This window comes from Strigops habroptila, chromosome 5 (assembly GCF_004027225.2).
Source record: "Strigops habroptila isolate Jane chromosome 5, bStrHab1.2.pri, whole genome shotgun sequence".
In the NCBI taxonomy this organism is placed as follows: domain Eukaryota; kingdom Metazoa; phylum Chordata; class Aves; order Psittaciformes; family Psittacidae; genus Strigops; species Strigops habroptila.
The window spans coordinates 64,898,302-64,914,347 of NC_044281.2; the positions used below are offsets into that span (position 1 = coordinate 64,898,302).

General features: G+C 37.4%; 1 protein-coding gene across 1 annotated transcript in view; it reads right to left on the reverse strand.

The window, feature by feature from the left end:
* PLCE1 (phospholipase C epsilon 1) overlaps positions 1 to 16,046 on the reverse strand; it is a 121,325-nt gene that overhangs the window by 15,184 nt on the left and 90,095 nt on the right. The window contains exons 11-21 of the mRNA XM_030488163.1: positions 11,328 to 11,450; positions 11,107 to 11,243; positions 9,934 to 10,172; positions 8,819 to 8,880; positions 8,507 to 8,672; positions 6,459 to 6,566; positions 5,898 to 6,014; positions 5,659 to 5,817; positions 4,506 to 4,629; positions 1,526 to 1,650; positions 694 to 811 (exon numbers count right to left, since the gene is read on the reverse strand). Coding sequence (XP_030344023.1) covers positions 694 to 811; positions 1,526 to 1,650; positions 4,506 to 4,629; positions 5,659 to 5,817; positions 5,898 to 6,014; positions 6,459 to 6,566; positions 8,507 to 8,672; positions 8,819 to 8,880; positions 9,934 to 10,172; positions 11,107 to 11,243; positions 11,328 to 11,450 — 1,478 coding nt within the window. The remainder of the gene's footprint in view (positions 1 to 693; positions 812 to 1,525; positions 1,651 to 4,505; positions 4,630 to 5,658; positions 5,818 to 5,897; positions 6,015 to 6,458; positions 6,567 to 8,506; positions 8,673 to 8,818; positions 8,881 to 9,933; positions 10,173 to 11,106; positions 11,244 to 11,327; positions 11,451 to 16,046) is intronic.

Sequence of the window (16,046 nt, forward strand, 5' to 3'; positions counted from 1 at the left end):
TATGTACACAGTATGAGCCAAAACATACTCAACCTCATGTTTCAACACTGAACAAGTAACTATCAGTGACCTCTTCAGTTACTCCCTCTCCTTTTCCTCTGCAAACATTATTCTTCCTACTGTACAAAGGAAGACCCTCCTATTTCCTTAACCCTTTCCATAAAGAGTGTGCGTGAGTGTGCAATTAGCTGTTCTCACCTACCCCATGAAAAGGCTCCTTTACCCCCTGCAAATGTCTCTCCTCCTATCCACTTAGGATAAGAACACAAGATGCACTATAGGCAAAGGTGAAACACACTGAACTGAGGTCACTTAAAGACATGTGACAAGCTCTTCCTGCAAGGTTTTAAGAATATTTTCCTTCCTAATTCAGTAGGTCTGTACATGGAAACTTGGAACTCTTAAAGCTTTCTGTCATCTGGCATTTGGCAATGAAGCAGTTGTCTAAGTTGTGAAGACTGGCAAATTTCACTTTTGCAAACATTTTAATATGACAAACAATACGTCTTCACATAATTTATGAATACTACTTCTCAGCCAGGAGCTATTATTATGTAGACTACCAAATCATCAAGAAAAAAGCTCCTCAACTACTTCAATTTGAAAATGCTTGTAATAAGTAATTCAAAACATAAACATAATGTTTCCAAGAATTAGAAAGTTTAAAGCAATAAAACAGGGCAGTGTACTTACCAGGGAACTTTACAGCTTGACAGTAAATGACAAGATCTGACAGCTCTGGTGCTATCTGTCTGCTTTCCTTTTTATTTTGTGGAAGGTAGAATTCTTCTCCCAGCTCCATGTCATAAACCTACATAACAATTCCAAGAACACAGAATAATAAAATTATTGAATCTGAAAGTACTCTTGCATATCTTAAGTTTTCAAAACCTCTCATTCTTCCTACGCAGTTTGCTGTCTTCACCTAACACATCTCCCTGGGCAGGTTTTCTGCATCAATACCTGTTACTGATACTATGGCAGTGTGCAAAGCCCTTAATCAGAGTCAGTTCTACAAACATTTAAGACAAAAACCATCTGTGTTCAGGAGAAACTGCAATTCACTACACAGCAATGGACTTGTTCAGTTGTCAGCTGATTTAATAAACAGTAACATGGCTATCTGATATCATAGTGTAGTATTTTAAAGTCATTACAATACACAAAGATGCTGAAGATGTAGATGAAATCTTCAGTTTCATTGACATTAATTGAAATTAGATATCTAAATAAACGCCTGAATCTCACTCCAATGAATTCTTTCATTGAGAGCAACGACAGTTAAAATTTTCAGCCAAACAGTCTGTATATCCAATAACCTCTAAGGACTTTTCCTGAACAGTATGTTGAGTGTTTGTTCTATTTAATCTATTTTCTCTGGTGTGTTTCCATGCTTTCTACTATTTGTCTTCATTAAAACACATTTACCATCTGATGCCTCAGTTACGTAAACTGCTCAAATCCTTTTGAAGTTGGTTATATATCAAAGCGTGGCTGAGAAGAAAGGGGTAAAATGCAGAACTACCTTTCCTTTATTATTGTAAGTAGCACAATCAGCCTTCTTTATTCGTTTGGCAGTCTCTTCATTATATTCAAACTGCAGTTTATCACTTGATAATTTATTCTCAGGTCGGTCTTCAAGAATGTTATCTAAAAATTAATGGTATTTTAATAAACATAAAGCCAAAAAATTCCAACTGGAAATTTAATTTGAATTAACAATATTTGTGGACAATGCTGTGAATCTTATTTGAATAACCAGATGCCAAAATAATGCATTTACTGGTCAAAGCATTCCCTTTTAGTAGTAACTTTCTACTTTAAAAATTTAATGGTTGGCTTTGGTTAATATTTTGCACTTCTTTAAAAGCCCATCCTTTTGTGCTCATGAGATCCTTGAAACAAAATCATTCAATGAATTAAGCTTGCCATCTGACAACAACTGATATTCCTGAACAGCAAAGAATTGCTTGAGTCCAAACATGATTAACCATATCAAACATATACGTGTCTTTGGACAGCAAGTTTTCGCTTTCCTCTCCTTACTTTTACCATGAATAAATATTTTTTATATCTATAGAAACTCCTCTTCAAAGCTACATACTTATCAGAGAATCATACACCTACTAATTTGGTCTTTCTAGACCAAAATATTGTGGCTGTCACAAAAGGAATGGTTTTATTTCATTCCCGATATTCCTGATGCTTTGACCAAATTGTTTTTATGCATAACCAGTGTCACACATGCAGCCTTCTAAAAGTTCCTGACCAGTTAACAATGCCATATGAAAATATGCATTTTTAAGATGTAGAAACCATATTTTCACACTGTCACATTTAACAACAGGCTGGAGATGCCGTGCTGATTTCATGCAGTTAAAATGCTCAACCAAATGGCCTTTACCTTCCTGGCTGTTAGGAGCAGGAGAAGCATAAAGGACATCAGCTACAGGGAAACAGAGTCAGAGAGGGAATCAGAGTAAAGGAAATTAAGATTTACAGCCAGAGAAATGAAAATTAAGTGTCAGTTGTAAAACTATTAGCCTTACACAATCCTAATGCATCAGTAAGGAAAATAAAACTGAAAATCTTTTAGAAAGTTTACAGACCACTATTTAGATTAGTTTGCTAAAATATTAACATAATTCAAGATCCCAGAGAATAATAATTGTAATAAAGCAGTAAACCATGCCACAGATTCCTTCATATATTGGAAGGTGAGAATGTTTCTTGCTAGCTTCGAATTTCTCAAACTTTCTCCTAACGCAAACATCGCTCAAACATGACTTACTGCAGTTAGCTCACAATATTTTCCTGGCAAGTCTGTAACCAAAGATCTGAGTTTTTCACAGCAATGTACACACACTATCTTCACCCCGTCCCACACAATGGGTACTCTCAAGCAGCCAGTTAGGCCAACTTTCTAGCAAAATGCAACTGAAGGCAGTGCGGGCACCAAACTCACATATTTTTGTATTAGCATCCATTATACTGCTATCCCACAAACAGTGTCAGGTCCTGAACTGCATTTGTTAATTTTGTTGACTGTTTTTAAAATCATTAAACACAGATGCAAGTAATGTAAATGAAAGATCAATTGCAAAGAAGTCCTGTGCTGCAGGGCATGCTTGAGCCTTATATCTTATTTGAACACAATATCCATTAGACTTAAAAGTTTAACAAGCGCAGTTCTTTACTGTTTTAGCAGAACATGCCCAGCTGTATCAGATCAATGGTCCATCTAGATCGGCATTCTCTTTCTGACAGTGGCAATGGGAGATGCTGTTTAAAGAGAGCATCCAGCCACTAGCCATGGCCACTTCCCCTTGGTCAGTTTTGTGGCCCATTTATGGAGTTTAACAAGGATAAAGCATTTACCTACCCAAAGAGCTTGGTATCACTTGTACCATCACTACTGTCTCACTGGGTAAACGCACTGTGATCTACTTTGATATATTTTCTGAAAATTACCAATTAAAAATAACAAGCATCCAGCTTGTTCAATCCATGCATGGAGGTTCTGACAAATGTCCTTTATCAGAACTTGAGAGGATTAAATATTCCTGACTCCAGCTGTTTGCCCTACCAGAATCTACCAGCCCATAGCGAGAGAAGTTAAAAAAGATGCATGACTTCACCTCAGCCACCTCAGTGTGGCACGTTCTGTCCTTCATCTGTAGTTGAATCAAACATGTCTGACTGAACTGGAGAGCTAACAAAGTAGTGGAAGTTACTAAGTGCAGTATTTTTTATCACCTCTGGCATGTCAATCATTATAGCCAATATAAAAACTGCTCATAAAGGTGGATTTATGCTAACCTGCCAGTTCCTGAAGGCTAGGGTATCTGAAGCATAGACAGCACATGAACTAACAAGGCAAGTCAGTGAGGCATGCCTTGCCATTTTTTCACTGGGCAGCTAAAGCTTTAATAAAGCTCTCTTTATTTAATAAGCCACAGACAAGCCAGTGGCTTCTCTGGCTTTACGCATGAAGTGAACAGCTGATGCTGGAAGTGTAACTAAAGTAGGTTCTTCTGGGGTCTCTGGGATTAGACAGTAACCAAGGAGAAGTTTGGAGAATCTGCATCTTAGGTCAACTTAATGGCAATCATACAGATGCAAGGGCTAAGCCTGTTGTGAACTTTGAGCTTTCAGGTGTCTGAACTCCTTATGAAAGACAACACAGGTGAAGGTAGAGTACACTATGAACACAATCATTTTTTAATAATATAAATAATATAAAATATAATTTATAAAGACTACAATTTAGCATACACTGTATAGTTAAAACATCTCATAGTTGGAGTTAAAGTCACACTCAAGTCCTCTACATCTACACAGTCGAATTATTTTCACAGTATTACAGACTATTGCACCAAGGACATTTAGCACATCTGCTTCTCAAAAGGTAAGATCAACTACCTACATCATTCCTGAACTAGAATATTTACATGCCTTATTGCCAACAACAGCACTGTAATAAATAAGCAAATATATACTGTTACCATCAGAGAGAGATTCATAGTCATAGTCGTATTCATCCTCTTCATCTTCTTCCTCTTCATTGGTAGGTGTGGGGTTGCTAGCACCATTGCTAGCCTGTGCTTGCATATGTGCCAGCTGGTGAGCCTACAGCAACAGAACCACTTATTACATTCCTGGTAAGTATTTTTAAGAAGCGGAAGAGTTTTCATCACTATCTGCATCTTGTTTTATTCATTTGAAAGCACTGAATATATATAATGAGAAATTAGTAAGAGTGTTAAGATCAAAGTAAAATACCATTTTAAGGGTTTGAATATAAAGAAAACTTGTATTGGTAGAAAAACACTCAGTAAGATATGAAACCTAATTAATTATGGGAAAATGTCCACTTTGCACAGTATTTAGAGAAGACTGACTTTTTCCAGTCTGAAGAATGCTGTCTTGGAAACAGTTTAAAACTTTTTTAAAAGACAGAGAATGTCTATATACTGGTACAATCAATGTGATTTACTTATTCTGATACAAGAATTCAATTCTAATTCAATTGTGTTTACATTTTGGGTAAAAGCAATTAGTTTTTAAGGATTCAATCTAACTGCTGGCTAACCACAGACATGGTTAAATGGAGGCTACCAGAGATGCAGCCCTAATTTTTAGAAATCAGAAAAATTCTCAGTTAAGTATAAGCACTACTTGAATAGCAGAGTCCCCTTGAAAAGGGAGTAAGAAAGAGAGCATTTGGCTGGCCTGAATATGAAAAAAGAGAAAAACATAATTCTACTAAAAATTACTGCATGCTGCATATATACACACATGCTCAATGCATATCACTATTGTTCAACAAACATGAAAAGCAAATGTTATAGCCTCAGAGTGAAACTTCATTTATGTTCATCACACAAGATATGTGGTGCTAATCACTATACTATGAAGTATTATAAAACCAAAATTCAGTAAAATTTTTTAATGCTGTGTCTATATTGACTGTATGTCTTGCCTACTTCTTTGAAAGTGTTGCAATCCAATTCCAAGTGTTACAAGTGAGTCTTCCAAGCATTAGTATGCATTAGATGATTCTGGTGTACATACTGGAATGGCAAAAACTTTAAACACAAATGAATTATTTCTAACAAACGTTAGGTCTCATTGCTTGCTATTAAGGAAGGACTTTACCTTTTGTTTCAATATATCCACTGGTGTTTGATGGGCTTTCAGCTTCTTGTTCTTCAGCAGGATTTTTCTTTTTAGTTGGCCAGGTGATGGAAGCATGGGATCATCAGAAAAGTCACTCTCAAACAAAAACTTTGTTACCAGCTTATCTCCAAATACATTCTGAAACATTGAGAACATTTTATTATATTATGGAAAATCCCACGGCATGTGCTTAGAATAATTTACAATTCATGGCCTACCTTGAAAATTTCAGCCATCTTTCGTTGCTGAGGCAAGGAACAGTGGTTTTCTATTGATATGATAATTGGCATGTCAGAGGTGATAAATGCATTGCGATCAATAGCTTCCACTACCTCCTGTGAGAAAGAAAGGTCATTGAAAGAACATGTGATTACTTTGCAGCATTCAGTTAACTTCCAGTTACCTGAAAGGAGAGAAAGGAAGGCATCCCTTTTCCCCTCTAAGAAGAAAGAATCCTCAATTCGCTTTCAAAACAAGCTCCTCAGATCAACCTAGCATCTTGTTACAACAGAACTGGTAACAGCTACTTATGTTAGTTATGTTGACAACAAAAAGACAAAATTACAGTACTTATGCTACAAAAACTAATTTGAAAAGCGTAATGTTTACAATTGAGAAGTTCTTGTCTACATAGTCTATTGTTCATATTCTATTAGGATTTAGCCCATTAAGATTTGTATTTTTCCAGTAGGCTAATTTTTACCTTCAGTAGAGAAAAGGTTACTGATTTTCTTCTGATTTATTTGTTTGTTTGTTTCTATGTGCAATCACCAGCATACCTTAAAAGAGATCTTGGTAGTAAGAGTGTGCCCATGATAAATGATAGGCATCCCATCATCGCCATCCCAGCAGTCTAATTCTACACTTCTGCAGCCTTGTAAAAGAACCTACAATGCAATTGAACAGTGTAAGCACGTATAAACCACAGTCTCATGCCATCAAAGCAGAAGGCAGACATTGCAGAGCTAAATGAAAGCTGAATGATTCAGTGAAATTGCTGGGAAGAGTAATCTCTGTGGAATAAGCATAACCCATAGAAGCTACAGAACCCAGCTAACTGCATTCCCTAGTATCCGGGTTCAGCTGTAACAGTTATTTTTCTCCTTCTTAGTAGCTGGTGCAGTGCTGTGTTTTTGACTTTAGCCTGAGAACAGTGCTGATAACATTAAACCACAACACATAGTTTGAGAAAGAATGGGAAAATTAAGAAAGCATTTATGTTCTTAGGAGAAGTACCATAAAGCTTTGAAATTCGTGGTATCTTACAGGACACACGGAATCTGTTTGCAGAAAGTGACTGGTTCTTAATGTACAGCTTAATTTTGTGAGGGAGAGAAACATTTCTACATTTCTACCTGCAAAAGCAGTTATAAAGCAATTTATTCCAGGTTGCTACCAGGACAACTTATGGGCACAGCATCTGCTGTTTGTTTGCCAGTTCTTTTTGTTGTTTTTGATAGTTTTTTAAGTAGAAAGTAGTCTGAAAATAATGTCTTACAAACAACTTTCATGAGGATACTTAAAATGTGCCAGGCCATCTTATTTAATGATATTAAGCTAATTTACACCCACCTACCCATCCATCCACCCATTTTTATTTATTCATTTATTTCGTTTATAAAGCCCTACTTGCTAGAAGGCCACTGAAGAAAGCAAAGAGAAAGGATGAAGAGAAAGGTAAGCTAACTCACCTGTTGGCAGCCCAGCTTATTATTACTATCAATATTTTGCATGCCTAGCATTGAAGGAGTTATTTGGATTACAATTAAATATTTGAATGAAAACAAAGATCTCTACAATCAAAACCATTTCCAGCAAAAACATTTATGAGCAAAGGAAAAAATAATTCTAAACCTGAATAATTTTATTTCAGACAGTTGTGTCCATAGTTGGCAGACCACCACTTCTGTGAGAGCCAGAAACGCTGAGCCAGAATAGAAGGCCCCTTCTCTTCCGACAACAGCTACTTGAGGGACAGGAAGAAGCTCTTTTGCATCATGGAAGTTTTGGAGCCAGATGAGCTGTATCTCACTCCCCATCTATTACCAACACAATACTCGCATCACTCTGTGCAGTGCTACTACAGGAACCTCCTTTGCAATTGCATTATTCTGTGCAATCGTGTTATTCAGGCTTTCCTAACACAGCCTCACCCGTGTCTGATAACTCCAGGCAAAGCAGCACATAGAACACCAGATAAGCTCTTCTCAATGGTGAGTCATTAACATTTAGAGTAATGAAAACACTACTCACAGGAAGTTTGATGCTTTCTCTAGCATTTGGTAAATACACAGACACACAAATATATATACACACACACACACACACACACACACATACAAATAAACACAGAACCAAAAGCCTTAGGGAGAAATTGTTCTTTTCCTGGTGACCACCGATCAGGCATAAAGTCTAAAAAACTGAAGAATATTCCTAGAAGAAATGTTTTTAGAAGTTATAGCTCCATTTGAAATTTGTCTTTGCAGAGCAATGTACAGTATTTGAGTAGTGTTTTTGACATCTGAATGAACTAAAATATTAGATCAGTCTTTCCTGTGGGAAAGTCTAATTTTAGTAGGTTGGGTCAGACCGACTGGTGTCTAAATGCTATGAATCTCAAACTAAACCCATTTTTTTGCCTTAGAAAAGGCATTTAAGCACAACTGTGCTTACAGGCAGCTTTCCCACACATCATGTTTTCCAACATTTTGCAAGCAGGGGTTTAGGACATTTAGATTTTCAAAGCAAAAAGGTCATGTTTCTGAGACTTGCCAGTTAAACAAACAAGTTCATGTTGAAAACTACACAATGACCCAATCTTGCATACCTGGCTGTAGAGCTCTACCGAGGACTCCCCTTTAAGCTGGTGGCCAGTAAGATAAGTGTTGTGTGATGATTCTATGAAGTAATACGACAGTGGAAAGTGCAAGTCCTCAGCATTCTCTTGTGACTCATCGTTTTCAGAGGCAAAGTTGTCTTTATCCATCAAAAATCTAGAGGTGAGAAGATGTCAGGAAATATTATGCTGTGCTGAGTATTTTGTGACTGTCATGCAAACATGGATACACTCACGTCATCTTTGTATATATATATATATTTATACACACATATATATAAAAATTAACACATAAGTAATTACCTTGCAAATCCTTCAAAAGATAGCAGCCCCTGCTGGCACATATTCACACTGGGTTCAAATTTCTATAAAAAGGAAGGAATTTCAGAGATACATAACAAAAATTCTTATAAATAGGTATTTTTCATATTTTATAGTGTAGTCTGCTCACCAAACTAACCAGTTAGTGTGTAAAAGCAGTCACTTTTTGTGGGTAATTATGTGCCTCCAGTATACTCATGCATGTTTTGCAAATCACTAAACAAGCATACTAAACTCATAACTTTAAATCATAAAATCATTCAGGTTGGAAAGGATGTTGAGAGATCATCTAATCCAACCTCCTTTTCAAAGCAGAGTCAGCACTTAAACTGAAATTAAAAAGGATGTATAATCAGGCATCCTTCTATCTATTGTGCTTAAACGCAACATACCACCATCTCGAAATAAAGAGAGTTGTGGTATGCTAACTTGAGGTTTCTTTAGAATTTCTGTCTTTTAAACTTCGCAATTTTTTATTGTTTTTTTTATTATATTTATTATATGTTAATAGCTGAAATATAGTTTTTAGCCTTTGTTAGCTGCTAAGTGGAGCTTAACTTTGGAGTCTATTAATTATGCATGTTTGGAAGAATTCAAGATTTTCTACATACTTTCTAATCACTTTACCCATTGTACATAAGGGAATAAAATGTTCATCTTTGATCTGGAAAATTTTTTATAATAAAATAGAAGTATGTGGAAATGGTGGTGTTTTTAGTTCCAAATTAGCGTTAAGCTCTATCAAAGGTGGTCACAAGGAGACAAGGAGAAAACGATGCACTATCATGAATGCTTTTCCCAAGTGGTGACATTCCTTTCTGGATAAAGCACACATAGACAATAAAACTGTTTATTTACATCTTTTTTTTTTTTTTTCTATTTATGGACAGATTTATGGGCATCTGCACAATTTTATAGCCCAGAATTAAGATAGTATTAAATTTTAAATTCAAGTAAACTGTAGCAACAATATCAGCGTGAAAGGAAATATTCACACAGATATGCTATTCTGCCTACAAGACAAACAATGCTAGTGTTGAAAACAGAAGTAACAAGAATTCAAGTAAAAGGAATTGCAAGATATTTGTATTACAGACCTGGATAATACTGAGGATTTCATCATAGGTGCAGTGTTCTCCTTGGCAGTTCACTAGGAAGTCGTTTAGCTGCTGGATTCCCACTCCAAATATTCCTAGTGATGTGCTTTCAACTCCAGTACCATTGGTTACGATACTGGCAGCAGCAATGGCATCAGATATTTGCCTCTGGTTGTCTGATAGTTGCTGCCTACTTTTAATGAACAAACCAAGGTCTGAAACATTCCTAGTCAACAAATCTTAAAAGAAAAAAAAAAGGAAATATAAGCTATATAATTAGTGTATGACGTATACTGTATAGAACATAATGTAATATATACCACACTTGAATATCTGGCTGAATATTTTAGCACTGATATAGTAAATTAGAACAAACCCATCTTGTTTCTATTCACAAGATTAGAAGAGCAAGCATGAAACATGTATGACAACAGTAGGAGTGGATTATAAATACTCAATTACTACAAGCAAAATCCTAGAACTTTTAACATGCATTCACAGCCTCTCACACATTGTCACCCAGGACCCTCCTGCTTCCTCTCCACACCATGTACAGTCTCAAAGCCTTTCCTTCAGTATGTACAACCTTATACCCTTCCTGTGCAGTCACTGTTTATCTTCTTCCAGTCCCATATGCCAACTGTACTGTACCCTCCCCACAGGCTGCTAGGCAGAAGGGCTGTTTTCTTTAAATATGCACAGATCTCCAGACTTAGATTATGGTAACAGGAACGTAAAATGGGACAGAAGTTTCCTTCCCCCTTGTTCCACATAAAGCAGATGTACTAGGGAAAAACCAACCAAATGAGACACAGGCACAGCCTCCTCATTTCTCCTTCCTACATTTGCTCAGTGTTTTAGCCCTTTCAGAGCTCCTGCAAGCAGATACAGACCCTTGTGTTGGGCCCAGCTGTTCAGCAACAAGTTTTATGCCTCTGCTATACCGGTTACAAATATAACTGGCTAATATAAAGCAGGAATACCTTTCCTCCCCTTCATTTCAGAACAAAGAACCTATCTTACGTCCTGCTAATCATGTATTAGGGGAGGTATGGCAGTAATCCTCTACGTAAACTTATAATTGATAGTTCTTTATGAGACTAAGACACTTTTTCTTAAGGCCAGTAACTGAAGCTCAGCAATGTAGCAGCTGCATTTTCCTTTTTAACAAACCTAAATCAGGCTGGAATCCACTGCTATTTTCATCAATCTTCAAATTAGTGTAAAGCGGAGCAGGCTCTAAACCAGATCGATTGCAAGGCACAGCATAGACATCGAAAAGGTCTTTCAGATCCTTGCGGCTACGGACACTGCAAGAAGAGTTGAAAATATCAAGTTTTACTCTTTCATAAACTTGGATGAATGAGATCAGTACAGAATAAAATGTATTTTACCTGAAAGATTTGAAGAGCTCTACAAATTCCACAAAAGTCATGTTACTATCAGACACCATGAAGTTCTGAAACCCCTTCATTCCTCCTTTAACGCGGCCATGCCAGCTACTGCTGCTCCATGCACTAAATCAGAAAAAGACTGCTGTAGTTTGGTTTATTAAATTCTATTTATTGAAACATTATGCATTACTGCATTAACACTTTATTTGTGCTCTCCTTAATACATTTATTACCAATATCTGGAAGAAGTGAATAAAGCAGTATTTTGTAAGATGCATAATGACAGTTTGTACCTTGTTTTATAGCAGCTATGCTATTCTCTCAAGACAACTGCAGACTTTGCCAGAATTAATAATGTATATGCATGCTATTTAAAATTCTTCTATGTGCAAAAGGGGCTGATGCAAATGGCACAAATGAAAGCATTCTCATTTTCTCTTTAAAGAAAACAATGCCAGTATTCCTGTAGCACAGGCTGTTTCTGAGGTTTGTTGAAGATTTGCTAAGGGAAAAATAAAACACATATAGAATTCCTTAAAGCTCTGTGCTGTCAAAATAAAATAGTAATATTCTGACTGTCTATGCAAGAAGAACATTTTTTTTTCCTTATGTATGAGGGGTTTCTTATATGTTGAAGCATTAAAGGTGCAGATTTTAAGAAGCACAACCCTTCCCCTTTTCTGGTACTCAACCCTCACTGTTTCCTAGCCCATGGGCTTCCCAGATACTTCCCAAGAACAGTCAGGACTATCATCAGATAACTCAAAGACAGGTTGAGCTACAGTCCTCCTTTTCTTTTAGGCTTGGACAATAGCTTCTGGAGGCCATTTCATTCTAGAAACAAAGTTCTAATGATTTCCTGCTTTCGGCTTTTGGGGCTGACGGGAGGAAAGTAGACTGGAATTTCTTGATAGCAAAGGCAGAAAATGATCACAGAAACAACTATCTGTTTGGTGCTAAGTATCTTAGTTGACTTGAGTAACACCAAGCCCAGCCAATTTCTTTGTAACTGAATTTGTTAACCGATGTGCAGCTGAAAAATTTTTTTTGAAGCAGGACCAGTACATTTCCCAAAGCTACATCCCAAAATCCTTAGGCTACTACAGGATTCACACTAGTAAGTGTAGTTAGGCCCCAATTTGAACTATCCCTTGAGCAGTATGAATAAACCCTTAGTGAATTTCATATACTAATTTGCAATGACAGGCTGAGCTCTTAAACCTCTTCCTGGGCCTAAACATCAATGAACACTGACTGTGGGAATGGGATCCACCAGCATCAGCATCCTGAAAAGGGAGGCATCTCAGCAGGCAGCACAGGTATCAAGAATTGTCTAGTTTAGACCATAACTAACTCCAGAAGCTACAGTATTTGTTTCAAAATACCAGACTAGGTGACCATGTGTCAGACTTTATTGTGACTCTCTGTAATGTTCAATCTACAAATCCTTAAATCTATGAATTCTGCCATCAGGTTCAGTGCAAATAGTCCCAGTTCCAACAGCTGTGATGGAAAAACAGGACCAGCTTGCCCCATGTTCCTAAAGACATCTGCAGTCACCTGCTGCAGGCAGGCAACATTTTACATAAATATGCTAGATCAGATTCCTCAATTCCCTCCTGGCCTGGGATGGATGCATGCAATTGAAAGCAGAATGTGATTTAAAAGTACTGAAAACCACCATCTCCTTCAGTTGATAATGTTCAATTTGTTTGACATCACTATGGCAAGTACTGACATACTGCATGTAACTTTTTTGCTAAAATCATTCCTAACATTTTTATCAGACAAGAAAAATAAACCATGGTGAGGAAAGTCTCTTGACTCCAGAAAACAGACTGCAACTGTAGAGCACTGAGTGGAAGACTGGCAGCAGACGGTAATGCTCAGCATTTCACTGGATCTGATTGCTAAAGAGCAATCCACATCGTTCCATAGGTAATGAGTACAGGTGGTCAATTTTTTTTTTAACAAAAAACCCCAAGAACCCCACCAACAACCAAAGTAATTAGTAACAGTGTGGATTATACCTGTATACAGCTAATGAAAGAGGCAGTTTACTTTCTCTTTACAAAAAAGCCCCCCTCTCTATTTTTCCATATCCTGTTATCTGTTTCCCAGTGGTGTTACCATGCTGTCCCCTGCTTCCTCCACCTCACATGTGGCACTAGATTTCCAGAGAACTCGGGAATTTGCTGGAGGTACATCTGCTTTTAAAGAATGGCAAAAGACACCTACAGGCTACCTGTGTTTGGAAATTATCTGGACATCTGGACTGTGGAAGAAATTATTCTCAACAAAAACTATTTGTAAGGACGTCAGGAATATCAAGGTTGTGAGTTATGTACGTAAAAACACAATTTTTCACTCTCTACACATAAGAATTACTATTATTTCAAACCAAAGATAGCCAGGTCCTCCTCTTTTTAAATTGCTATCATTATATTTAGATTTATTTTTTTTTTTTTCACTTGAAGAAATTTTATTTTATTTAGTGCTTCTCACTTGTTAGGGACATTGATCTAATTTACTGGTCAGGCGAAATTCACGCACATATTATATGGCAAGAGAAACAGAAAAAGAACTAGAAATTTCTCTTGCTCTCCTCCTCTTGGCTGCTGCACTGCAGCTAACAACCCTTTGTTACCAGCTCAGCTTTCTGTGCTATGAAGGCTCTGCTCAGTCTGGTGGGACCCTCTATTCACCACCCTCCTAAGCTCTGGGTTCTGTGAGGGATCATGCACTCACTTAACGCACAACCAGCTCATGTCCAACACCACTTCCAACTATGAAGCCTTGTCAGCGTTTGAGTCTGAATTCAGATGCTAATCTGAATTAATAACCTCTGTTGGCCGTAATATGTGCAGAGCCACACAAATGCATACAAGCACTCCCAGTGGATCCTGTATTTCCTAGGTTATTTCATTATCTAGGTCAGACCAACTTTCTGTTACTTTGGAAAATGGATACTTCATTTTATCTTAATTTATGATGGTAGTGACAAAACCAGTCAGTTATAACTAAGTATATAACTTGAGTTTTATGAGACTGCAGAATTAACAATAACTAGGGAGCAAAAAGAAAGACAAGATGCCTGTGTTCAGCCTGTGTTCTTTCCCAAACTTACCTTGCTTGTATATCACCACTGTTAAGAGCAGCAGCTTCCAGGAAAAATACTGTCCTGCTTGCAATCTTTAGTACTACAGCTTGTGGACCACTGTCAGGTCTGCTCCTCCATCAGTTACATCTACTCTGCTAAAGGCATCCATCCTGCCATGTTTTCTGAGTGGTGCAGACAGTGCTCTGCAGTGCCCAACTACTGGCTCAGGTCTGGTTTGGTTCCCTATGGTGCTTGACTGTCTCTAAGACATCATTTTCATTTTTAGTGTGCGTTCTATCTGAAGTGGCTGAAATAAGCTGTGGCACATAACATGGTCTGACAGATTGCCATTTATTTAATGTAACACAAAGCAATAGGACATGCCATGACTGGGAGGATTGCTTGACAGTACAATCGTTGCTCGAAATGTCCCCTACAAGACAGTATATTCTAGATAGTTTGAGACTGAATAAGCTCTCCATCCATACTGTCCAATTACTGAAGTCTCTGAAGAAAATATTCCCAGAGCTGCACCTAAATTCCATCTTGGAGGTAACCAGCTGGTTTACTCTAAAAGAGATCCCAGGTTTAAATTAATACACATACAGCACTTTGCAGCAAAGCAGAGAGCCAACTATTTGATAGCTTAGACTTACTGATCATAGTTGAGGCACATGTGAAAACTGGCAAGCACAGTTCAGACCTATCAAGGGTCCAAAGGGTAAACATGAAGACTAAAATTCTCTCCAGTACTCCAAGTCTCTTAACAGGTCATGAAAACTGGGTCAAGGCAATGGATAAAGCATGCAGTTCTGTTCTGAGGAATTTCCTCAGGACAGATGAAACAGCCATACAGCTGTATGCTGAGCAAATTCTAACAAGAAGGGTCATATCAAGTTGGGGAAAGCTCTACTAAGAAACGCAGTGGAGTTTCCACACAACTTTGCCAGGGAAAATCTGTCATAACTCAGGGAGGCCCATAGTGTTAAGCTGCACAGGGATCTGTACAGAAACCCAGGACTGAGAGGAATTACAGGAATATTAGCTGTCCTTCCCCAGGGAACGTAAATTCTCCACTGAGCTTTTTAATCTCATTTAGAGAACAACAATTATTTTGGCATAAAGGCAAAAAGCAGATTTGCAAAGCAGAGAAGCATTTTCCAGAGGTAGTAAACCAGCATTTTCTTCAGTTTAATGTAAAAGAAAGCTGTTCCAATCCTTCATTAAAAAAATAAAAATAAAAAAAAAAAAAAAAAAAAAAAAAAAAAGAAATGTCTTACAGAGGTAAATCCTAATCTGGCATGTTCATCACATGGTTGCAAATGACAGTGAAGAACAAAAAGTGAACGACATAGTAATGAGTCTCAGAAAGCTGTCCACAGGTGGCTCTACTCCTCACACCTATTGCCAAAGTTTTATGTGTAAAAAAACCCAAACCCCTAAGAAATACACAACCATATACCATTACACAAAACATGTCTCTTCAAAAATAACGTTCTCCCAGCAGAAATAATCTCTTCTCTTGTTTATCATTGCCCTCCTGGAAACCCAAGTTCATACTCATAACCACACCCCAGTGTTCATTCTGGTAAAAGGCACTGGAAGGCCTCTGTTGAGAC